At 38.3% G+C, this 27,603-nt stretch overlaps 2 protein-coding genes across 2 annotated transcripts; both read right to left on the bottom strand.

Moving 5' to 3' along the window:
- Positions 1–551: 551 nt before the first annotated feature.
- Positions 552–15,545, bottom strand: LOC139708036 (BAG family molecular chaperone regulator 1-like). Its single transcript, XM_071620023.1, has 6 exons — positions 15,489–15,545; positions 7,034–7,147; positions 6,017–6,099; positions 4,799–4,912; positions 3,609–3,716; positions 552–1,149 (listed from the first exon to the last, which is right to left on the bottom strand). Exons 1-6 carry the CDS (start codon positions 15,532–15,534, stop codon positions 1,018–1,020), a joined length of 597 nt encoding a protein of 198 aa, XP_071476124.1. The 5' UTR covers positions 15,535–15,545; the 3' UTR covers positions 552–1,017.
- A 3,142-nt stretch (positions 15,546–18,687) lies between these two features.
- LOC139708038 (neurotrypsin-like) lies at positions 18,688–21,683 on the bottom strand. Its single transcript, XM_071620024.1, has 2 exons — positions 21,318–21,683; positions 18,688–20,503 (listed from the first exon to the last, which is right to left on the bottom strand). Exons 1-2 carry the CDS (start codon positions 21,658–21,660, stop codon positions 20,289–20,291), a joined length of 558 nt encoding a protein of 185 aa, XP_071476125.1. The 5' UTR covers positions 21,661–21,683; the 3' UTR covers positions 18,688–20,288.
- Positions 21,684–27,603: the final 5,920 nt, after the last annotated feature.

Raw genomic sequence — 27,603 nt, 5'->3', positions numbered from 1 at the left:
ATCCCCAGCCCCCAAAATAAAAGACCTTCAGCGCAACTTCTCGTTCCACTTCCTGGTTTCTTCAGCTGACAAGCAAAAAAAAAAAAAACAAACAAACAAAAAAGATTTTCAGCACAAAAACAAAGCCTTACCACTCTCACACCCCAACGTTTCTATCTACAGTGTATTTCTTTCTTGTGCCACTTATGCACTTCCGGGGTTTAAAAAAAAAGGGTGGGAGGGGGGGGGGGGGGAGGGGCTGAGCCCCTTTGAAATACTTTACAAGTTGTAGGGCCTACTAAGCATTTCTTGTTATTTTTGTGCAATTTGATTATACACATGTGTGGACTATGAGATATCTACTTTAGATACAGACTGAAGTACATTTACAGTACCTTTAGCAATACAGTGGACTCTCATTACAATGAAATCCTCGGGACTGGCAATTTTCTTTCATTATATCGAAATTCTTTTATAACCAAACAAATAAACAATAAAAACATAGAGCATAAAAGGTTGCGGTCCAAATTATTACTTCATTATAACCGGAATTTTGTTATAACCGTGTTCGTTATAACAGGAATGCTCTGTACACTGCCTTGCACATATTTTAATGGGGCTTGCAGCACCAAAGACGCTTGAGCTGAAACAGTGCTCCATTGTCCCAACTCCCAACCACAAAGTAACAAGGGGAGATGTCAAGAAAAAGGGCGGCCATCTTACAAAGCATAATAACTAGTAGATACAATGAAATTGAGTCTGTTTCTTCCACTCCATTGTTGTTATCAGTTGGTCTCCAAGTGGGATTAACACACAAAATTAATCAATACTTTACACTTTACAACATGGTAACACTGCACTTTCCTTTTCCTTAAACCCGTTGAAGACTAGTTCGGAGTATACTCCGACAGCAGCAGTCTATGGGACATGCGTGTTATAAAGTCAGCTCATCCTCAACGGGTGAACAGTACAGTGATCAGCTGATTTCCTGATTTAACACCGGATAAAGTTCACTTGGGCTTCGTAAGTCCACTGACATCAACTGCCACTGGGCTCCTGCAGGCGTTTTATCGTGGCGTCCACTACGTCGTTCACCTCAAGGTGTTTCTGGATAGCCACGATAACGCTCTTCCTTTTCCCCCGAATCGCCTGGTTACTGCTGCTCATATCCTGAAAACAGTCACGACAACAACACAAAAAGAGAAGAAGAAGAAAAAAGACTACTAGATATGTATTTCAACGGCTCATGAGCTAAAACTGACAATGATGTGTCCATTTGCATGATTTTTCACATATGATGTTACAGTGTAACTGACATCACCACATGCCCCTTTTTGCCCCCCCCCCCCCCCCCGACCACATTGCACAAGATACACGTAGGCACACTGTGTACTAAATATTTAAGTAAATGCATTGTGTCAAGAGCAAAGAGTTAAAGGTCCTGCTTACCTTTGGGATCAGTGATTTAAAAAATGTTCAGGATGTCACATTTCATGCATATGATGTGTAGGTAGGTCTGTTGTATCAGCAAATATCCTACCATATCAAATTTGTGCAATAAAGCCTAAAACAAACGAAGATATGAGTGTATTTCTCAATAAACCATAACTGTTGACGGTTTAGTCTGGAAACATTTTTATTATAACCATTGTTCACATTTTGTGTTGAACAACGCTTAACATCGATTATACGGATTCAAATTTTTACAGTGGTTGTTTTTATCTCCAACTCACATTTTAGAACTATTTTAAAGCACTAATGCTGGGTTTTTGTTTCATCTGCAAATGGTAAATTATACCTTTAAACATACAGAGTGCACCATAGTAGATGGCATAAATAACATTAAACTAGATATATCGCTACGGCGACTGATATGCCTCCACCATAATGCATGGTTCTCCTAATAGGTCTATAGTACAATGTCCTGACAATGTGTGATGACAGTTTCACATAAACGGCAAAATATTAAAATGACAGGTTTGCCACAAATGTGCAGAATGTTCACTTTCCTAGAACTAGGTTCAATTGGATGAATGATTAAAATGTCAGAGTGCAGGTATTTGGGGAACTGATGATTTTTACTTGACTTTTGACCTTTTTATAAGTTTATGCATTGAGTAATTTTCAAGGTATTGAGAAAAAGTATAATTTCAGTATCAAATGGGAAAATAGCATTATCTAAAACTGGCCTTTGACCTTTGACCTCACAGTTCCAAAGAGAATCACTGTTAGGTTGAACATGCATAAATATGTAAGTTTCATGATGATACCTTGAGTTACTTTTGAGATATGGAGGAAAAAGTGCAATTCAACACTTTCACTTGACCTTTTGACCTTTTGGCAAGAAAATTCCCACAGAATATATATCGGGTAATACATGCATACATCAAGTTTAAAAAAAAAAAAACCTTCAGGCACTGCATAAATATAAGGAAAGTAGTGATATTTTGAGGAGTTGACCTTGACCTTTGACCCCTGACTTTTGAACCATGACCCCCAACTTCCCTAGATAATCACTGCCCTTTGGAACAAGCATATATACTAAGTTCCATGAAAATACCTTGAACCATTTAAGAGATATGGAGAAAAACATGAATTTTCAACCTTTTTTTTCACAAAATAAGCTGTGACCTTTGACCTTTGACCCCGTGACCCTAAAATCCAAAACAAAGTATCATCCCCCCAGGATATACCCTCATACCAGGTTTGATGTAAAACCACCACACGGTTCTTGAGATATCGACAAAAACAAAACGGGACGGACGTACGTACGTACGGACGACCCGAAAACATAATGCCTCCGGCCACTTCGTTGGCGGAGGCATAAAAAAAGCAGTGTACTTGATTATGATTGTAACTTTTTTTTCTTCTGTTCTTTACTCGGGCTTTTCAAGTCCCAGCAATTCGCAGATTACTACAGTGCAGTACCAAGCCTGCTGGGATGTAGCTATCTGCCTCAGTGTAACAGGAAGACCATGGTGACACAATTGGGATTAGTGGGATTAGATAATCTCTCTTCACTGACAATAATAGTTCCCACAATTAGCAGAGAAAGCACAGTAAGGATTAATACTAACTTGTGAGCTGTGGTTGGTGACAGTTTATTGAAGTGGCTGGTAAAGGTTCATAATTTGAAAGGATCCATTTGCAAATTGGAAATGGACTGATATGGACTTTAGCCATGATTCCTTGAAAAAGTTTTTTTGTCTCATTTTGTGCCCCCTCCTCCCCCCCCCCCCCCCCCCCAAGGCATGCTGTCCACCTATAAGAACCTTTAACATATTTTGTGCCACTGACACTGGACAATGTGCACAGTGCTAAGGGGTTTCCTGTGCCTATCAGCACTCAAGGCACACAGAGGGTTAGTTAGAGTTTTAGTAAAACCCCTCCCCCAATACTGCCTCACCAAATTTGAAAAAAAAAAGGAGGCATACAGGGCTAAAGTCTGACAAATTGGGTCACTTTTCATACCAAACAGAAAACATGCCGGGTACTTGATCTCTTTTGGAGAACTTGAGTCTTCTTTCAATAAAAACAATCCAAACAACAAAGCAACACTAAAGAGAAAACATGTCTCAATGATAATTATCTACCAATACCAGTCCCACTTTAGGTGTGTGCACACTTACCAGAGAGTCTAGTCTTTCTATCAGCCTCACATACTCCTCGTGGCAGGAAGCTAGTCTCTTGTCCAGTCTTGATAAAGATTCTTTTTCCTGGTCCTTCTGAAGGTAGCCCTGCATTTATGGATACAGTCAAACAAATTGGTCAAGTGACGCTTGGAAAGGCAATTATAATGCAGACGACTCCTGTTATAATGAAGCCCTGGGGACCTGCGGTTTTCTTTCATCATACTGACATTATTTTCATTGTGGCTGAACAGTTAAATATATAAAGATATTATAGATGTTAATATTTGGATGTGAACTCTTACTTTGTTGTAACAAGAATTTTTTTATAACCATATCTGTTAATAATAGGAGACCACTGTAATGCCAAATTAGACTTTACATGCACATTTATAGAGAACATTAGTCCCCTTCTCAGCAGTTTTGGGCTTGGGTGATAACTGCTATCATTTACCTCTGTCATAATGTATTTTACAAGGGAACCATCCATTTCATACGGTTGCAACTTGCGCTTCAGAGTGTGAGTAGTGGGATCTATGTATGTCAGAGCCGTCTTACAGGACCTTCATTTTATATTCTACCAATGGGTTAAAGTGTTTTCTCTCTTGGTAAATGGCGTGGCATACAGTGTAGTAACACAGAATATGATTCAATTTGCATTTTGGAGTCTCAAACCCAAGCCTTTTTTAATCGGTAGGCAGACATGCTACTGTCTGTGCCAGCTTCACAGAAATGTAAGGGTAAGATCATACAAAATATTTGATTCTTCAGGAATGTGTAATCAGGTGACTCTCACCGTAAAAAAGTCCTCGGGATCGGCAGTTTTCTTTCATTTTAGCTGAACAACAAAGTATAAAAGGATACAGTGGACTCCCATTATAACAAAGTCCTCGGGACCGGTAGTTTCTTTTGTTATAGCGACATCTTGTTTTAACTGAACACATACACAATTAACAACATATATAGAGCTGATAATGCTGCAGTCTGAATTTTTACATCATTGTAACCCGAACTTTGTTATAATTGTGTTCGCTATATTCGGAGTGCACAGTATAAAGATCACTACTTTGGGACCACAATTTTTACTTGATTGCAACAAGAATTTCATTATATCCATGTTCATTATGATAGAAATATGCTATACTTGGATTTGAGAACTGCATAGGAATGAAAAAAAAGGATATATTTACCTGCTGAACACCATCCACCTCCTCTTTGATCTCTGTCTGCCGCTTGGTGACAGCTTCCGACTTCTTCTCCACCTCAACGATCGCCTTGTAGTTCTCATCTTCCTCTGGATTGGTCTGTTTTGGATGATAAATGTGACTTGATGCAAATATTGCACACAAACACACACAAATCTAATACTAGATGCAATCATATCACATAACACTCTCCATAAACGAACACAGAAGCATTAGCAGTTTGATTTAAAAAAACGCAACAACAAAAAAGATCACAATCAAGATCTTCCTCTGAAAGCAAAACACATAGGATTACAATCATATTCTGACATACATTCTGAAATACATTGCATAGAGTGGAAGGCTTAAAAAAGGACATATTGAATGACTTGATTTATGAACTGGACAGTTAAAAATTGCAGTTGTTGTCTCTTCTTCCATTGAACATTTTACACCACTGGCCAACCATACAAATATAATTCATCAGAGTGGTCCAAAACTTGAAACTGGAGCATGCTGAATGAAGAAAGGGGGAAAAATAGAAAATCCTGAGATGGTAGTATGTCAACGTATAAGAATGCAGGGCACATCATATTTGTCACTGCGTGGACTTCCAATGTCGGCCACTATTTTGTGCCTTATTCTTTAAAGGATGTTGTAGCAAAATCTGTGCATGATACTTGTGCCAGAAATCACAACTGGACCATACTGCTACTGTAAAACATGATATATTCGCGGCATGAAATTTTTGCGAATTGGAGCCGACAGCCTTTTTCGCGGCATGAAATTTTCGCGAATTGCCACTGGCGTTCAATGCATGTAGTGTAGACAAAAACTTTCGCGTGCATTTTAATTTCGCGAATTTTGGCGCTCGCGAAATTCGCGAAATTAAAATGCACGCGAAAATTTCTCGTTTTACAGTATTTTGTCGCTGGGGAGACAAGACCTTGTATCTCAAATATTTGGGAAAATGACTTTTTTGTATCAATGGGGAGACAATCAATTATAAAAAAAAATAAATAAATAAAAATAAAGTGATGTCCCACCCAAATCCTAGCTGTTTTTAATCCCCCAAATGAAGCTACCATGGCATGTCAAAGGAGAGGCTATCCCATTTGATATTTATAAAGCTTTGGCTGCCATGTTTTTTTGCTCTTAAGAACATTTGTCATTTTGTAGATACGAGGTCTTGTCCCCCAGTGATGATTTGTTATTCCTGCTTACTTTTTTGCCAATAAGCATCAGCCTACTCCCCTGCTTCAGCCCAGCGGCCTTCAGTGTCTGCTCTGGATCCTGCAAATGTTTACCTTGGAAGAAAGGAGTACAAAAATCATCGATTCCATGCAAAAAGAAAAAAAAAGCAACAAACAAACAAACAAAAACCCTCTCAATGAATTCAGCTCAACGTCACAACTTTAAAAGATCCATGATTTACAATGAAGGATCTGGAGTACTGTTTCTCAGTGATTTTTTTTATAATTTTGTTTGGCAATCTAATCATCAACATATATATACACTTACAGGGAATCAGATTTATAAGATGACATCACATATAGACAATTATCCTTAATCAATAATGAAAAGCAAGATGTCCTATCATGGCAAAAGGCTATTCTCAAAATACATTACCTCTCTTAAAGCGGCATTCACTATAATTTTCATAATTTTGGCATTATGTAGTACATAAATTGACCACTCCACGCGTAGATTTGTGGAATTTATTGTGGTCCTTGAGCAGAGAAATCAATATTTTGAAAAATCGTAAACAAATTACACCAAACAGTGTTGGTGACAAATATAGGAGCCTCAGAAATGTAGCAGTGTAATATCATTACAATACCGCTTGCTTGACAAGTTCACCTGTGTAGAATCTAGGCATGCCTTCTTCTTTTGTTCTGTTTCCTTGAGCCCCAACTCATGCATTCTTATGATGAGGCTGCCATGTGATCATTCTTGTTCATTGTAATTTGTTACAAATTTTGGAAACATTCTAATTTCTCATCCCAATCACTATCAATTCTGAAACTCTGTACTCACCTAATTTACAGCTGTTCAAATGTAAAAGTCTAAAAATCATCTGAAGGTCTCCTAAAAAAACGAATGTTTTGTTTTGATTTTACTTGGTAGTACATTGTACAAGGGTTTGTAAAACAAATGTATATAGTACACTAACCAGTTTTTAAGCTATAAGGTCATCCATTTGAAGGTATCATCACACCCTATGTGGCTTTTCCGTCTTACCCCTGTGAATCAACTTTTGTCCTCCCGTGGGCACTCCCGTGAGCTCTTCCAGTCTCTGGGATAATTGTCTCACCACAGTTGTTAATGGCAGCTCCACATTGTATTTGTCTGGCCCTATAAAAATGTTGAGCACAAGGGTGAGCTTGGGGATTGTATAAAGAAAATAAAAACAAAAAAACAAACAAACACGTAAACAAACAATATCGGGCCATTCTCAGATTAAGTGTTCAATTCCACGTGAGTAAAACCGAAAAATCGACCACAAAGTAATACATTCAAAGATGTGTTTTTGGTAACTTCAAAACCGGTCAAATACGAAACAAAAAGTGGAACATTCTAAATGATGGCCATTCATTGAGTAAAATTGAATTGAAATAGAGCATCATATATGATTTTTGATCACCAATCAGATACGTTACCGCAAATTTACATGTTGTAATGGACTCCTAACTGTGAATTAAATTTACTGTTTTGATCCAATTTCTGTTCAGGAAAAGACATCTGTCCCCCCTAAAGATATTGGGATTTTTCAAGAGGTAAAGACGTTGTCATCCCTTGCTAGTTGGTAGAAATTATTTCTGTGTGGTAGGTTGAAATATGTTTTTTGCTGAAATAAAATATAACCTTAAGATTCACTTTGTATTTTTAACAAATTTCACCAACAAATAAAGTTCTGAATGCCACAAATCATGCAAAGGGAACGATCCGATCTGGAATTTGCACAGGAAACAAATATGAATTGCTTTCCTGGGGAAATAACTATTGAAAAACATCGAATTGCCTTTGGTAACGTATCTGGTAAAATATAACTAATAATTTTAGTTGTGTATGAATTAATAAATATCACCTGTTTAGTTATTTACTTTATGAATTGATGTAAAAATGAATGATGTAAGCCCAAATTAACAATTTTAAACATTGTACGTAATAGTTCAACTATGAAATGTAGTGGAAAAGAGCCCTAAATATGAGAGCTGAGTTCTTCATTCACAGAATATTCTCATCTTACGTTTGAATGTATTTATCCATCTGACTATAAATATTCATTAAGTTTTGATGGATAATGCAAACAAGGTTTAAAAAATATATTTTTGCAGGCACTTAGAAGGAAGTAGGTACAGTCTCTATGAACTCGATATACTAAAAAGTTGTTTTATCTATGGTAACGTATTTGGCTCACCCCTTTTAATGAAAATGAATAAATAATTGTTCAACTTATCAATGAATCTTGAGTAGTTTTTCATATGTTGAAAAACACTAGAATAAATATGCAACAGAACACTGAAACTTTTCTCGGAAGCTTTTCATAACTACTTTTTACTCTTTCAAAGTTAGGTAACGTATCTGGCGTACCGTAAATGAATCCGTCGGTGAAGTTACAGAGCAATATCTACTGAATATTCTTCATTTGAACATAACTTTAATTTTTCATAGAAGCGTCATTCTATGCAGAATTGTTTTATGAACACTTTGTTTTACATAACATTATTTGTCACCGTGGGTGCCCTGAATAATACGTAACGTATCTGCTAAATCTGAAAAGCAAAAAACTGCTATGCTGAATCATAGCTTCGTCTTGTAAAATAAATGTTAAAAGTTGTTGCATAGAATATGAAAGTGGCTGGGTTTTATAGATTAGAACTTTGGAATTTGTGAACACACAAAGATTTGTTTGTCAAAACATGTACAATTCTTTTTCAGCATTTTGATTATGTGGTAACGTATCTGTCGGAAAACTTGGCATTAAGTTGTGAGACACTGACGCAGAAAGAAAAATCATGTGGAAGTGCTGCTCTTTTTCAACTTCCTGTCCTTTTGGTGTAAGAATGTAATCCTGAGGTCCAACAAAACGAAGCATGTAATGTGAAGGGATGAATTTTGACAAGATTTGATCCCCTGGAAGCACAAGACTAATGAACAAAATTCGGTCACGTATCTGCGGTAACGTATCTGTGGTAACGTATATGGTCGATCATGATATTATGAGAGCGATATCTACCGAATATTTCTCACTTGTACTAAACTTTAATGTTGAATCGATGCGTCATTCCGAGGAGCAGCGTATAATATACAATTTGTCTGACATTGCAATATCTGTCGCAGTGGGTGGTGTGAAATGTATGTAACGTATCTGTCCAAATAAAAATGTAGAAAACCGATATTTCAAACATTGTACCGTATTCTAAAAAAAAAGCTGCTGCACAAAAAATCTAAGTACTTGCAATGTATGAAGTATATCCTCAGGGTTTCATATACTCAGGGTCAGTGCATAGTCTTGTTATTTTCGCAATGCTGTAACACTAAAGAAACCGGTAACGTATCTGGCGGTGAATTTGGCGACAGGTTTCAAAAGGCTATAAAAAAGAAGTCAATAAAAATTTTGGAACTTTTCGAGTATTGTGGTTAGCACATATGATTTGCTTATCGTCAATGCAAATGATATTTGGAAAGTGTGTTTGTGGACGGAGAGGAGCAATAAAACATAATTCTAAAATAGCCGGCGACACTGCGTTTTTGGGGGTCTTAACGAAGTTTAACAGCAAAATTTTATACAAAAAGGCAGACAACCGCATTTGATCGTGTTTATTTTTAACAAATAATGTCCTCGTGATATATTATAAACATTTAAATAGTATCTAATAGGTTTCAGGGAACCGCAAACGGTCATGGAATGTCGGCGACACCAAAATTCCGTATTTGCACACTTTTACTGAGAATGGGCCTATCAGGGAAATAAAGAATTACAGCCTTGGGTAGACTTCTGCGACTATAAAGGTCTGAAAGTCATCATTAACTAAATAGCATATTCAATAAAACTATTAAAAAAAAATGTAAATATTGCAACACACTGCAACAAAGGCCTAGACATCTAGACCCTATCAACAAAACACATCCTAGGCCCTAAACGAAATTTGCGAAACCCAGTGTCAACAGTACACTGCCGCCCTTTTAATTTTGATATATAGGGTTATTAGTGGACCTACCTATGACCTAGGCCTAATCCACACTTTTCTACAAAATCATGAAAATTTATGGCCACTATTTACTATTATATTAATATTACCAGTACGCGTACCACAGGGCTGCCAACTCTCTTCTTCTTCTTCCAATAAGTACATCACTCTCAAAGAGTATTGTCGTACTGGGTGCTATAGGTGTGACTACAGGAACAAACATAACATCTGGTGCAAGATAAAGTTAATGGTGCAAGTAAAAAAAACCTCCTTAGTATGAGGGTTATCGGAGTGTAAGTGGTTTCAAACTGCTCCGAAAGGTCTCGAGAGACGGAGCTGAAACCACAGCTGTGGGAAGGCCGTTCCAGATGCAAACAACACTTGGGAAGAAACTGTGTTGATAAGAGAGGATTCTGCAGTGATGTTGCCGGAGTTGGGTGTGGTGGCCTCTGGTCAGGTCTGATGAATGATACAGATATGGTGGGGAAGCAGGGATAGCAATAAGGCCGTTGATGATCTTGTATAATATGATGGCCTTGTTGTGCGCACGACGCTCCTGTAGAGACTGCCAGTGAAGATTGTGTAACATTAGAGCCACGCTACTTTGTTGGTTGTAGTCAGCCGTCACAAATCTTGCTGCACGTCGTTGGACCATTTCTATATCAGATATGAGTTCTTTGGTGTGGGGATCCCAAACTGAGGAGGAGTATTCAAGCGTTGGGCGGACATATGTCTTATAAGCTTGTTCCTTGATGTTGGACGGACACCTCCTCAGATTGCGCTGAAGAAAACCAAGTGTACTATTACTCTTCTTACAGATATTTTGTATGTGTGGTTTCCAGCTAAGATTGCGATGAAGTGTGACTCCGAGATATTTCGCTTCATCAACAGTGCGGAGTGCTTTTCCATGGATTGAGTACTGGATATCTCCTACGATGTTCTTCCTTTTGTTTGATATCCTGAACACTTCACACTTCTCCGTGTTGAAGGTCATTTGCCACTTCCTCTCCCATTCCTGTATGTTAGCAAGATCTCTGTGAAGAATGTCAATGTCTGTAGGTGAGTCAATTGTACGGTATAACAGGGCATCGTCAGCATACAGGCGGATATTTGAAGAGACACACTCTGGGAGGTCATTGATGAACACCAGAAAGAGCAAGGGTCCAAGGACAGTGCCTTGAGGAACACCAGATGTTACATGTGTGATGTTGCTTTTAGTCCCTTCTAGTATGACCTGCTGTGTACGCCCTGTGAGGAAGTCCCTGATCCAATGTAGGATCTGTCCCCTGATTCCGTAGAAATGAAGCTTTTGAAGAAGGCGCTCATGTGGTACTCGATCAAAAGCTTTGGAGAAGTCGAGCAGGATGGCATCCATCTGTTTTTTATCTTTAAGTCCAGTGGCAAGATCGTGAACAGTTACCAAGAGCTGTGACTCACACGAACGTTTCTTCCTAAAGCCAAACTGGCAATCAGAAAGAAGCTTGTGGTTATCAAGGTGGCAGATAATCTGGCTGTGTATTATATGTTCAACAACTTTACAGATGATAGATGTCAGAGATATGGGCCTATAATTTTCCGGTCTGTGTTTGTCCCCCTTTTTATAGATTGGTGTGACATATGCTGATTTCCATTCTTGCGGGATCTTTCCTTGGTGGAGTGTGGCATTGAAGAGGAGTGTCATAGCAGGGGATAGTTCATCTGCCACTTCTTTGAGGAGATAGGCTGGTAGACCGTCTGGACCACTGGCAGAGTGGGGCTTGAGTTTGCTTAGAAGCTTCCTTACCCCTTCCTTGTCAACAGAAAAGACAGGAACTGTTGGATGTGGGCTCTCTCCAAGGTCTGGCAGGTCAGATGTGGTCTCCTGGGTGAAAACTGATGTAAATTGTTCATTCAGCAGGTTGGCTTTTGCAGCAGGTTCAGTCTGAAGAAAGCCATCTTTCATTAGAGGAGCAACTCCAGAGTTTTCGCACCTTCTGCTTTTGATGTATGACCAAAATTTCTTTGGCTTGCCTTCCTCTTCGCATAGCATGTCACTGATGTAAGTGTGGTATGCAGATCTGCATTCGCGTTGCATTAGTTTTTTGAGGTTTTTGTAGCGAGTCCAGTCCTTAATCTTCTTTGACCTACGAGCCTTCTTGTAGGCTCGCCCTTTCCTTCTGGAGAGTGACTTAAGATTTTGGTTTATCCATGGTTGACTATAACGTGCTGATGATAGTTTGGAGGGGACCATAGTGTTGATGATCCTGTGCAGTTCAGTCGATATCTGACTCCAAAGATTATCAATGTCTGTTCTGACTGTATTTGCCTCCAAGTAGTTGTCGCAAAAGGTTCTAGTTTCTGACTTGATTTTGTCCATGTCAGCCTTCTTCCACAAGAAGATGTTACGGCGGATTGGTTTCTGCCTTTTGGCACGGACATCAGATAGTGTTAGAACCATGTCATGGTCGCTTCCTCCTGGAATGGGCACACATTTGCTTACAAGAGCAGGCCTGTTTGTGAGGAACACATCTAGAGTCTTATCATTCCTTGTTGGAAAATTGACAATCTGAGTCAATCCAATATCACTGAAAGTGGACAAAAATTGATTGTTGATGACGCTTGTGTACTGGTGACCAATTATTGATGATGAGTTCCAGTTGATATCAGGAAGATTCAGGTCTCCGCTGACCCACACTACAGCAGAAGGGTTACTAAGAACCACTTGTCGGATAGACTCGCACATTGTTTGTGCATAGGTTAAGTCATTTTTTGGTGGTCGGTAAACAGAGATGATGATGAGCGGTTGCTGACCATAAACTTGTATTTTGGATGCAACAAGTTCACAGTCATTGACAATTTGAATCTTACAGTCGATTAAATCCTTTTTGGTGGCAAGCAGTACACCTCCATATCCATCGGGACGATCTTTTCTGATGGGTGGGTTATAACCTGGCGGCATCATTTCGGCATTAAGTAGCGAAGGCTTCAGCCAAGTTTCATTTGCAACAATGACATCGGGTTGACTTGCATCAACTGCTTCCCAAAAGGCTTCTCTTTTGGCGCTCAAGCTTTGCAGGTTGACTGAGAGGACCTTCAATGGCTTTGCAACATTCTTTCTTCTTCTGCCTTTTTTGATCACTGGAGAGGATTGGTGTACAGGAGGTCCAGGGTTGATCTCTGAGTTTGGAGAAGCCTGTGTGGTGTTGCTCGAGATGGAGGGTGGAGTGGCTGGTAGGTCTGAGTCATTACAAGGTAATGACGTACTGGCATCTGTACGATTAGCAGGTGAATCTCCTTCATCTAGTAACGCTTGGAAGTTATTGTCAGATTCACTGATGTACGAGTCGAGAAGAGAAAGTGAATGGTTAGGGCTGTCGCAGACCATGCATATCCAGGTAACGTTGGATTTGTTGACCCTCTCGTAAGATTCTGATGTCATTCCCATGCAGTCTGTGTGGTACCAAGTATCGCATTTGTCACAAGCAACTGCTGTCCTTGTTTTTGACCAGCGGACGGCTTTCTTGCAGACTCCGCATGGGAATTTAGGAGTGCGTGGGCCTGGGTTGATTTCCGTGTCATGAGATTGAATGATTAAAAGTACTGCAAGATACATTAACACAGAGTTCTTGTTGGGTTCAGGTCTAAATCTAGAATGGGTAAGGCTTGACATAGATGTCATCCATGAGGCTTGGAGAAATTTGTAAGTTATGTGAAGACTTCTTTTCGAGAAACAAACAGCTGGATGACGTAGATCAGGGTCGAAGTCTAAAGTTTTCCCTTCTGTCTCACTCGAGTTTGGGGTAACGAGTTGCTCATGGTTCATAATGTTCGTCATGACAATGGGCATAAAGAGGAGCCCAGCTAGTACCTGAGAGTTGAACATGATTCGTCTTAATAACGCGTAAAGGGTATCGAGAAACGTTGTATGGGCTACTAATGAATGCACTATCACCACAAAGCAATGAAAAAATAAGCTTGCGGAATCCACGAAATATCAAACAGCAATTTATCACGTCAGTGAAAATCAAGATCTGAAACTCTTCTAACAAAAAATATTACTCCGACGACGAGTCTTGGTTTTAAGGCCTGCACGCTTAGATTGCGGTTGGTAGGTGTGAGCGATGCTTCCAGAGTTTGTAACCTTTGCATCATCCAAATATCAACGTGATCACTGATCACTATCGCAGTATCACGTACCACATTCAAAAGTCTCAGTCATCACCACATTTTTTATCTTGGAAGTTCGGTTTTGTAGACAGCATGCATCTAGCAAAGTCTGTTTATCAAACAACTAAATAATTCCAGATGGCTTGTCATAAACAAAATCACGTCGATAACAATAATTCATATACTGTATACATCACCGCATTCTGTCTTGGAAGTTTCGTTCTGTCATGCCATGTCTCATGCAAACATAGAAATTGCATATGTGGGACTGAGCCAGGTTGGCTTTTTTAAGATGGCTGCACAAGTCTTGATGAATACCCGCGAATCATAAGAAAAAGATTGTAAAATATGCATCCAGGAATGACAAATTTTCATTCAGAATAAGTCTAGGTGGCCAGTCATTAATATTTTCAATGAGGTTTACTCAAATTAGTGACTTGAAACATGTAAATAGTGAGAAAATATAAAAATTTTTGGGAGCACCAGAGAGACGTGTGTTCCTGCGATCACATCCCATAGCACATTGAGCGTGAGACTCACACATTTTGGTCCTTTCTCACTCTAAAACTTTATTTCATTTGCATGCATTTCTATTGATCTCACTCATTTGTACTCCTAAATTATAGCATTGGCCTATGGGAGTCTCACTCTCAACTAGTTTCCAGCGTTGGCAGCCCTGGTACAAGTAGCAGTAATAAAAAATTTGTAGGAGTCTAGGACAATTCATATTCAAATAAGGATTGTACATCTGTTATCAGACATCCTAAGTGTTAATTGTTAATAATCGCACACTGTTGTTAAATTGGTTGTAAAATAGAACCCAACTTAGACGCAGACGCTAATTAATAAATTTAGTAATAAACAGAGCAGAATTCCTCGGCCTATCTACTTCCTAGGTAACTATACACAGCCCAGTTGCACCATGCAGTCGTCGCTCACTCGCTGTATATTCGCACCGCGTATGCTAAGTAAATTTTAGTAACACTCAGCGTCTGGTCGGGCTAAATTTTGCTTCCTAGGCGCCTATGCTGCCATCGTCACCACCCTTGTTCATTGTGGTTTGTTATAAATTTTGAAACACCCCAAACACCCTTATTCCTCACCCCAATCTCTACAAATTCTGAAATTTTGCACTAAGTGTAATCAATTTACAGTTGTTCATACGTAAAAATCTGATAATCATCCGGAGTTAAGTGTATGCCCCACAAAAATTCCTATAGATGGGACTACAAGTAGCTCGCAGTCTTTGTTATTAACTCTGAAAACTAAAAAGTTGGCCAAGGTAGAGTCTAGTGAAGAGAAAAAATATTCACAAGTATTGATATATCATCTAACTATCACAATCATAGCCATACCATGAGAGACAGACAGCCGTACAACTTCGTTTTCCTCGCTTTCCATGTCGAACTCACACTCACACAGTTCACGGCAAAGATAAATAAAAGGGCGCCTCTTTGGTTCACGGAATGCCGCACGTATAAATGCACACACGGGACCACGCATGCACGTACGTCGCACGTACCATACACGTCCGAGCACACACCACAGAACTCTTACACAGAGTTCTGCGGTACACACGTGCGGATTGCCAGTGCCGCCAGGGAGCGGAGATGTAAAATGCTTCCAAATCCAATTCTGTGGACATCTCCCTATATTATCATTTTATTATGCATATATCTACAAAATGTTGGGTTTTGCTTTCCTTTTTAACACGTACAAATTGAAATAAAGATATTGTACTTAATATGTGCGTGGAATATGGTACTGATAGTGTACCATCTGTGTACTTGGGTGGAATATACAATTATGCTCTGATGACATTTTGAAAACTTTTGTTAGTACAAAGCTGGATTTCCCGACACAAAAACTTTCTTGGAAAAACGTGTTTTCGTGCTCTGTTGGATTGAAATTAATGAATAACATACTGATTGTTCTAATTACATGATTATGCTATCATGCGCTAGCCGCTAGGTTGCCTAAGGTGGCAACTAAGCTTTTATCAAGTTCAATACCCAGGTAGAACACGATTACTGCGACAACAAAAAACAAACAAACAAAAACATATACGTAACAATATCTGGGTCAAAAGCAACAACAACAATAACAACAAGAACAACAACACCGGACTACTATGTTAATAACATATCGTATTTATTTTGTTGATTGTTACCCTATAGGGGCTACTTGCTATTTTGTTTCTTTGTATTTTGTATGTTATTGTACAGCGCATAGAGAAGCATTGGCTTATTTTGCGCCTTAAAATAACAACAATAATGATAATAATAATAATAATTATTATTATCATCATTATTATTATTATTATTATTATTATTATTGTTATCATTATTACTATTATCATCATCATAGTGATTATGATTATGATTATTAGGCCTATAATCTAGAAAATGTTACTGGAACTTATCTATGTGGCTTCTGAAACCGGTACTCGTTTGGATACTTGTGAATACACACATTGTATATATATATATACATATATATATATATATATATATATATATATATAATATGGTATTATTATCCGCGTTTTGGAATAAGAGCATGAAGACGATGAAGACAAACAAGTTGACATAATGCATTAGATTCTAACTTCATTTATTTGTAAACCAAATTTTCGACCCTTGCACGGATCTTCCTCAGGGTAGGCCTAACAGTGGTCACTGTTACCCTGAGGAAGATCCGTGCAAGGGTCGAAAATTTGGTTTACAAAAATGAAGTTGGACTCTAATGATATGTCAACTTGTTTGTCTTCATCGTCTCTCTCTCTCTCTCTCTCCCTCCCTCTCTCTCTCTCTCTCTGTGTCTCTCTGTCTCTCTCTCTCTCTCTCTCTCTCTCTCTCTCTATATATATATATATATATGTATATTGATTTACATGTGCAAACTGTTTACAGACTGTCATGCAATGCTTCAGGTAGTTGTTGTAGATAGAATGATCGCTAACGCAGGCTTGATTACATAAGAGGAGTAAATAATAAACACAGATATAGAGCCATATAGTACAGTGGACTCCCGTTATCACGAAGTCCTCGTGACCGGCGTTTTTATTTCGTTGTCATGATTATCGAAATTTCGTTTTAACCGAACATATAAACAATGAAAAAGCATACTTAGAGCTAGGTTAATGTTGCGGACTGAATTTTCATTTCGTTGTAACCAGAATTTCGTTATGATCGTGTTCGTTATAACGTGAGTGGACTGTATGTCCTTTTCTGTCAACGTCCAATATTTTTTGTACGATAATGCGATGCCAGCTCATGCAGTTAAACTGCAATATATCAAAGCTGTAGGGCTATTTCCACCTTTACATTATGTCAATAAGAATAAACAAAACAGTGTTAAAGTTCCGTCACTTGGCATCTAGGCTATTTAGAAAAGAGGATGCTGTTCGTTATTCCGAAGGTTCGCTATTCCGAAAGTTCGTTATTCCGAAGGTTCGTTAATCCGAAACACACAAATTCCCTATACCTAGAGGTTCGTTAATCCGAACTTGTGGCGTTATTCCGAAGGTTCGTTATTCCGGAGATTCGTTAATCCAAAAATGAAATTCGGAATAACTAACCTTCGGAATAGCGAGCTGTAACCTGGTAAAGAAACATGTAGTTGCCTATATTATGCATGCTTTCATAAAATACATTGTACAATGTAGTGATATTTACCGCAACACTGATATACAAGTTATGAAAGGTCGGTTGGTTACGTCGGCATCTCATTATTCTCCCATATTAGCCTATTCTGGTCTGTGTACCAGAATATCACGAAAATAACGTTTTTGGTCTTCTGCAAACGACACAACTGTTGCCTTTTGATTTCATGTCAAAGAAGAATTTGTTCAAGGTTTGTGTGAAGGTCAATAGGAAACTTGTGAGAGGATCATATGTATCTGTCTTCATCTCATTGCAATAGGAAACCGCTTCAGATGTTTTACGTATGCCAGCTCTCTTCAGAGCGTCTTGCGGAATGCTACCAATTTCATATGATAAATAAAATATGATGCTAATAATAATAATAATAATAATGATAATGATAATAATAATAATAATAATGATTAATAACATTGATAACAATAATAAAAATAGCAGTAATTAATAATAGTGATAAAAGTGATAATAATGATAATGATAATGGTGAGAACGCACAATACCATTATGATAGTCATTTTTACACATGAAAAAAACATTTCATTCTTCTCTTATTCACATATAACTAACAATCATCAAAAAGATGTTTTTAACACAGATTTGAATTTATCAGAATCTGTAATACATCTAATTCAGATGGGGAAGTTATTCCATACTTATGGTGCCATTTTGCCAACAATTCTATCACCAAAATAAATGTCTTGGATTTAGCACTTATTTCAGAGTGAAGTTTTTTTTTAATTTTTATTTTTATTTATTTTTTGTTAGGTATTAGTGATGATTGGCTTGTCAATAAAAGTGTAATTTTATATGGTTAAGTACTGTAGTTGTATTCAACATGTGAATCTTATCTTCTCGTCAAAATGTTCCTTTTTTGAGGGCGATCAAAGAGAGTTTCAGTGGGATAGGGATATATTTCTAATGTTCAGTCCGCATTAAATGTCATTCATGTTTGTATAAGGCACAAGTGTATATACATGTAGGTACAAATGTTATTTAGAGATACCGTATAGAATAAGGACCACGATATGAGAATTGCAGCAATTATTTGAAATGTGAAACTGAAATTTGACTTTAATCGAAAATGTGCAGTTCAAAATTCAGTTGAACTCCATTACCCAGAAAATTAAACTGACCAGCAGTTAAAAGAAAATTTAATAAAATTGAAACACTTTAACAATTTACATTTTCAGTGATGTAGCTATTCATTGAGAAGGAGTGTTCGCGGAAATTATCATCTCGAATTTCATACAGTATCAAATTTAACTCTCAAAAGAAATTACATATTTATTTATATACAAGTCTGCTTTCAAAGAATTCAATATGAAACATCATCCATTCCTTTATAAAGTCTTCGTATGTACAACAGTATGTTACTTCACATAATTATAGTGAACATCGTGAAGTTAGTAAAATCGCGATGTTAGACCGCCAGTGTAAATGGAAGTTCAAGATACCAATTCTGCATTAATCATATGATTCTGGATTAAATTCCACGTAGGCGCTGTCAGTGCTCATAATCATGTCACCAGCTGCTCTCTGTAGGGCCTATAGTACATCAAAGGGATAGAAGTCTAAATGGGCTTGTCCATTGGTGTTGCAAATACCGAATTAGCACGACGGCGGCATAACAGCGATTGTCAAGGGGAAAGACCGGAAGTGTGACGTCACCAGCCTACCCAGTTTCCAGTCGTGCGACTGGGAAGAGGTATGCCTCCATGGACCCAGTCGTACGACCTGCCAACGCACACTATGAACGACCTGACCTTACAACTATAGTCTTACGACCGTTATGGCTTTAACAATAGGATACCAATGAAAATAGAAGCGCACGCAGTGCGCATTGCGTGCGCTTCTACTCTTTGCATAATACTGTATCGTGATTGGCTGTAAGTCTACGACCGGTCGTGAAAATTCAACATGTCAAATGAATCTCTACGACTGGCACTAACACCCAGTCGTACGAATCATAAAATGGAATCTGGCAAGACTGGTGACGTCACACTTCCGACGTCGGATCGTCGTATGTGTGCGGCGGGTTTAATACAGTTTGGGCTATAAGATCTGCCCCTTCAAAAGCCCGCCGCACATTATACGATCCGACCGGTCGTACGACCTTAAGACCGGAAGTGTGACGTCACCAGTCTTGCCAGATTCCATTCGTACGACTGGGTGTTAGTGCCAGTCGCAGAAATTTGACATGTTGAATTTCCACGAAGCCAGAACGGTCGTAAGACTATTATAGTTGTATAGAGGTGAGGTCGTATGTGTGCGTTGCCAGGTCGTACGACCTTGTCTCAAGGTCATAAGGTCGTATAGTCGTTCACGAGTCGTTCACGAGTTGTATAGTGATTGGCGGGATTTAGTTCCAGTCGTAGAGATTTGACATGTGGAATATCCAAGACCGGTCGTGGGCTTTCAGCCAATCACGATATCCCTACATTCGTGAAGAGCGCTACCGGAGGATATCAGGCCTTAGGCTGTCATTCATTTCAGCTAGACCGACTGCTGTGCTGGAGCTGACTCTGCTAAATTCTGGTATGGAAAGGCTGGAGCCGTGCTAGAGGCTGATGTGACTGCGGATGACCTGTTGGATCCCGGGCTCTTTCTAACCGTACGGGCCACCGCAACACATCCGATGATGATGATAATGAGTGACGATACACCTACGAACACCAGCGTTCCGATCACGCGCCCTTTATCAGTATAATCTGAGTAGCACATGAACAAAACAAACGATAAAGTGGCATGAAAAGCTATGTTAAAACTTATTTTAGTTTTCTCACATGCAAAATACTAGTAATGTCTCAGCCCCATGAATAGTTGTGGAAAGGTATAAACGAAGAAAAGGGGGAATTACATGTATTATAGACGTTAGTTGCTTCTACCAAAATCAATATTTTGAATTCCAGTTCTACACGATGTCAAAGTTCAAGGTAAAATCAGACAATCGCAGGACGGCAGAGGATTCATCAAAATCTATCACCTGTATGCAAACATTCACTGAATTTTCTTCTTTTTAAAAGCATGAAATCCACAAAAATAAGACGCTTCTCTTTATAGTCTTGCAATAAAAAATTATCTAGGCCTGCTAACTCACAGGGGAGGGGTTGCACTTTGTCATGCAGTAATCGACCAAACATGACTTTCGAATGCAAATCGTTGAGGGTTTCTGAAAGTGACGACATCGTTATCACTCCAAGCTGGCGTGTGTGGTTAAATTATTATATTTTGCCATTACTGAAACTAAGTAAAATTTTTAAAACCCGTAACATTAGCTTGTTGGTCCAATTTTCGTGGTGTGTGTATGTGAGAATGTGTGCATGTGAGGAAGAAGGAGCATGTTTGTAGAATAGTAAAAGATATGGATTATGTGGGGTGTGTGTGCCTGTTTGATATTTTTGTTTTGTTTTGTTTTGTTTTTGTGGTTGTTGTTGTTGTTGTTGTTGTTGTTTTGTTTTGTTTTGTTTTGTTTTGTTTTTTTTTTTTTTTTGGGGGGGGGGGTGACTGGAGTGCTTCTCTCACCCTTGTATTGACACATAACACCAGCGTCCTCGTTGTGGCCACAGTTGTGATCGTAGATGTCATTTGACGAACACTCCGAAAGAGATGATTCCCATCCAAAGCAGTTCACATCGTCGAGAAAAATGGGACCTCGACCCTGGCCGTAAAAAGCGCCCCTCACCGCAGTGGAGAAGGTGTTGTATCCGAGTTGTCGGCAGACCACTCTCGCTTCGACGTTCGTCCACCCATCGTCGCACACCGTCCCCCACTGGTTGTCGTAGAAGATCTCGACCCGACCTTCGCTGTCCGATGCCCCTCCTACCAAACGTATGGGGAAGTCAGGCCGCATAGTGGTGGGCATCATGACAGAGGATTCTGTGGTCGTATTTAGAACTGCAGATGCAAAAGAGCTTGCGTTACCCGTTATTCATTCTTCTAAGAAACTTATAATTGCAATCTCTCACGAACAGCCAAAACGAAGTGGAACGGCATTCCACGCTTATATCTCTTTAAAGGGGCCCTGAAATCCAAATGCATGTTGATTAGTGTTGATTTATGATACCCTCAACATCACTTTTGCGGTAAAACAAATATCTAGAAACATTCCAGATATTTTTAACGATTTTTTTCTTCTATTTTTCTTCAGAGCCCACAAAAAAAATCCTCCCAAACCAATCAATATTGATATTCTTGAGATGACAGCATCTGTCAATCATTGCTAAAGTACTGAAGACATTGGAATGCACCTTCCTCTCCACTCTGCATAACTTGCATGTTTCTGTCAAATAATTAGTATGACTAACAAGAGTCATGGGGAGGGAACTTGCAAGTTATGCTGAGTGCCCTTTTTTTAAATTTGGTGGCCCGGCTTTCATTTTTGGTGGCCCCGGGCCACCGGGCCACCGCCAATTTTTACTTTTGTGACCTGGAAGAGAAAAACAAACATGTTCACTCATGCGTAAAGTTTCACTTAGTCTTTTTATCGACCTACCAGGTTGATAGCCAATTAAAGTACCTTTAATATGGTATATAATACAAAAACTTTTAGCAAAATGTTCCATGAGAAATATATACTTGAAAAAGTGTTTACTTTCTTTTTTTGCTGAGTGTATTTGGAATTCATACAAAACAAACAGACATATTAAGATGAAAGTTGAATCAAACAATATTTATTACCCAAATTCACAGTTGATGTACTCTGAAAAGAAAATGCAAAGACCAATAAAGATAATGGAGATACAGCAGGCCTAAGTTTATATTTATCAACTACTGGCATGACTGGGCCTAGTTTGTTCAGGAAACAAAAGCAGTTCAGATTTTCAAACATGTTGTTCAAACTTGTTTTGTTGAAATAAATATCATTTTAAAGCATGTTTGACTGTTTTCATTACCAATGGTCCGTGTACGCCTTCCAACTTTGACATTTACCTATAGGATGTCCCACTTTACCCCCCACTGTCCCATTTCTCCCTCGCTGTTGTCCCACTTTACCCACGGGTGGGTCAACTTCTTCCCCCAACTTGGTTTTTTCTGTTCATTAACTGCAGAAAATTGAGAACATATACGTGCCACCCCTGGCTCCAAGCTACCATATGAACCTTCATGCAAGCCCGAAAGGAAATGTAATCATCTATATTTCTATAAAAAAAAAAGATATAAGAAGAAAATCGGCGAACTTGAAATAATGTCCCACTTCTCCCCGCTCTCCCTGTATACACTGTAGCTGTAGGCTATAGGCCTTATCCTTAAAGGGATAGTACAGTATTGGTGGAGATGAGAATTGGGCTTTTAACTTTTTACGAGATACCAAGAAAACACTTATGATATAGTACAGAACAAATCATTTTAAGAGGAATTCAAAGTTTATTTGATGAAAATCGGGTTTGGAATGACTGAAACATTTAAAAACAAAGTAAAACAAAGCAATCGTAGTAAAGTGTGGGTCCCACACTTTATTAGAATCCCTCTTTTTTGGATATCTCAGCCATTTCAAAACCAATTTTCATCAAATAAACATTGAATTCCTCATAGAATTACAAGCTCTTTCATATTTCATAAGAGGTTTCTCATTATCTCACCAAGAAATGTGAGAAACCTAAAGTTAGGTCTCAACCAAAACTGTACGATCCCTTTAACTGTTAGTATATATTGTACTCTGGGGAGAGTCTTCCATATAGGAGCGTACTGATATAATACAACCAGGGAGGTGGTAGAGACTCTTCCACCACCCTGATACAACATTCAACGGTATTGAGCACTATAGCTGCGTTCATCCTAGTTATTCACTTGACTCATACTAATATTATGTACTCGGAAGCTACATCATGATTCGACTTGCTACATGAAATTAATGAGGAACTTATGAGGAGTCAGGTTCGGGAGAGAATAGCCCTACAATGTATGTGATCTGGAATGGCATAATTATGATGGTAAATAATTAGCATACAGAAAATCATGAGAAGAACTATATAGGCCTTCATGTAATATGGTACACGTATATAGCAAACTCACGCAGCTGACAGTTCCTGCTCAAGACAAGCAGCCACCAGTAACAGGAAAACACGCACGATTTCACTGTGAACATTCGGAGCCATTATACATAGGGACCAGCGTCTTTGGTTTAAAAAGCAAGGTGACCTTTTCGATCTCACTCCCTATATAATACGCCACGCGATATCGTACACGTCGAGGGCCGTCCGCTCGCTATACAATGTAGGCCTACTTCGTATCGTATTCACTGCACCGTGTGATGTACACCCCAACACATAGAGCTGCCCTACCTTAGTCAAATGACAATAACAAAGACGCTCACTGAACAATGACAATGAATTTTATTTCAAACACGGCTCCTCATGGGGGCATATGAAGAAATACAAACACAAATACTGTGAACGTCATTTGATTTGTTCCGGATATAAAGAAAGATGACTCCTCTCTCGTCTCGAACTACCATATCTCTATTCTTCATGTTCTTTCCATGTCTTTCTAAGGTCATAGAAAGGCTTGTTTATAACAGACTTGTGTTTGAGAGTGTGTGTGTGTGTGTGTGTGTGTGCGTGTGGTGTGTGTCGGTGTGTCTGCTTTTATACGAAATGATATACTGAACCAAGACCAATGGTTTCAGGAAATTTCATTGATTTACAGAAATGACATTACCCCAAGTGTATACAGTGTCGACTGCCTCAGCTGAACAAACATGTCATCGGTGTGTTATGGACCTATAGGCAAAGGCATAGGGCCTATTCGCCACTCTATGACCACACTCTCTCCTTATGAGCAGATTACGGTGTTATGGAGTTCATGGCATTCCACTAGAATGGTTCAAAAGATTATTATCAAATAGAAAGCAATATGTCTATGAATCTGTCAACTCAGAAGTATATATATACCTATATACCTGTATTGTGGCGTCCCAAGAGGATCCATATTGGAACCGCTACTATTTTCTGGTGGATATTTCATGAATCTCATCTCTTCGTCACTGCAATATTCTGTTTGCCGATGACACCAATATTAATGTTTTCTGTTCCAGTTCTGATTTTCATCTTCTAAGAAAATCTATCGTAAACACTGAATAACCAAAATTATTTACATGGTTTAAGAGGAATAGATTATCACTCAAAGTAAAGAAGACAAATTTTATTCATTTTCACATAAAAATGTAATACAACATTTGAGTATCACGGTGGATGGCATATTATATAAGGACAATTTTTCGGAATATTTCTAAATGAAAATATGAAATTGAATGCTCATGTTTCGTTACATTTCTGATTAAAGTATCTCGTAACGTTGGTTGTTATACACCTTAACCCTATAAAGCCCAAGGGGGGGGGGGGGGCACATTGTGCCCCCTACCAGATTTTCATTTGCCACTCCTTCGTCCTTTATCCGCCTTTCAACCAAATTTGGTGATTTTTCCTAAAATCTTATTGCGAACATTTTGATATATAATTTAGCTATATTTGATGTTGCTGGTTGCCATGGTAACCATAAACTGACAACCATGTCCGTCAGATTTTGCATCTTTTTTCTGTTCCCATTTTATTTAACAGCATTATTGGATGAAATGGGTGTTTCTCGGCTGAAATTTGTTGAAGGAGCAAAATTTGAAGTAATTATGGTCCTGGAAAGTTTTCCTTATGTATTTCCTTTGTTTTTATGAGACAAAGGAATAAAAAACAATAGATATAATAGAGATAATTGAAAAAAATAATATTTTCTAAAGATTGCCCTTCTATTTTGTGTTATTTTGATTCCCTCACCCAAGTTATGCCTCTAATATCATTAGTTTATCATATTATCAATCTGCAATCTCGAAATTCCACTATCATGCAAATATGAAGTGTCATAACTATACATGTATCCATCCGAAACATTTTCATCTCAGGTCTCATAATGTATTATTATGCTGACATGAATAGCGCCCCCATGTGGTGACCTTGAGAAATTTCAACCGTAACAAATAATAAGATTCCACTTGCTTATCATTTGTGACAAATATAAAAATGATTGGTCTATAATAAGACATATATAATGGGGATAAAGAAATTATACAGAAAAATCATGTTTTTGGCATATTTCCTATGCATTTCTTTATATTTTGGAAAATAGCGCCCTCCATGGGTGACCTTGAGAAAATTCAAATGTACGGTCATGTAGAGTATGAGTTACTCTACCCATGTGCCAAATATGACGATGATACATCAAATAATAAAAAAGTTATATAGGGGGGGGGCACAATGTGCCCCCCCCCCCCCCCCTTGGGCCCGCGAGGGGTCAAAATAGCTTGGGCTTAATAGGGTTAAGTTTTATGTACCTCAGAATATTTTATTCATGCTTTATAACTCCTCGGTATTACCGTACATTACATATTGCAAAATTGTTTGGGCAACTTTAAAAAAAGTCAAACTGATACCATCACTTCTACAAAAGAAAGCTAAGAGGTATATGCACCAACTCATGTCATCGGGACCATTCAGATTCTTTATTCGCGGAATTAAAAACATTCAAGGTTTAAATGACATTTTTTTTTTTTTTGGGGGGGGGGGGGGGAGGGGGCAAAACGCACTCTTTATGTTTCACTTACATAATGATTGTCACTTGTCATACTCTTGTTATTTAGTATTATTATTATTTCAGTTAAACAAGGACATACATTCCTATCCCATGCACGAGACAATCTAATAAATTTCATTCATACAATCCTTGTAAAACTGTGATGGCTCTGAGATCTATATCAGACACACCGGACCCGATATTTGGAACTTTCTTCATTCTGAAATTCGAAGTTTAAAGTCCATGTCCTCCTTTAAGAAAGCTGTAAAAGTAATGTTGCTCTCTGGATATCAGCGATTTCATTGTCATTCTACAATGCAAGTGTACTATAATAAAGTTCCTTCGTGGAGATATCGCCGCACGTAAGCACAATAAAAGAAAGCTTGAAAACCAGGATAACATGCACATTTTCAGGGTTTACTATGTAAATACATATATTTGGGACGCTTGTTTTATGAGGGTGTGTGTTGAAATGTGCGGGACATCCTCTTACAAAACAAACTAAAGTCTTTTGTTGTTGTATGGGTGAACCATATTATCCTGAATCTAACAACTCTTAAGGTTCAATACATGATATTTGGACTATAAAAAAGAAATGGAAATTAGCTCATTTTGCCAATTATGATGGATTTCAGACACTTGCACCAATCAAAAATACATGTAGGCCCTAACTAAAAACCACTGTTAAAAATAGATTCCTCTTCATATTCAGATTTCATTGTTCTATTGACTTCACATAAAGGAGGAAAGTCAAGCATTTTTTTTTTGAAAAGATCATCGATTGACGTCAATGACAAAAGCGAAACAGGAATAAAACAGTAAATTAATTTAACAAACGAATACAGCAGTGTTCTACATTCAATCATTCATTTTTAGTGTTAAATAAGAACGCTGCCGTCGTTACGCATCAAAATAGAATATTTCAATCTATTTCGGCATTTTCCCAAGAAGCGAACATAAAAAGGAAGATAAAATGACATACAGACACAAGTAGTACGATTTTCGACGAAAAATTCACATCTCCGAACAAATTCCTCGAATTATTTACAGACTTGGGTTTGTAAAATTATCGACGAAAAATCGACATCTCCGAACAAATTTCATGAAATTATTTACAGACTTGGGTTGTAAGATTCTCGAGGAAAAAAACCACATCTCCAAACAAATTTCAAGAAGTTAATTATTTAAATATACAAAATACATCAAAGTGGTTGCATTTTTGCTTTCATGACTTGTTGCACTTTGCAGA

Source organism: Diadema antillarum, unplaced genomic scaffold (genome assembly GCF_040938485.1).
Source record: "Diadema antillarum isolate AM-2024a unplaced genomic scaffold, OU_Dant_1.0 seq00001294_RagTag, whole genome shotgun sequence".
Taxonomy (NCBI): domain Eukaryota; kingdom Metazoa; phylum Echinodermata; class Echinoidea; order Diadematoida; family Diadematidae; genus Diadema; species Diadema antillarum.
This window is presented reverse-complemented; position numbering and strand designations above follow the sequence as displayed.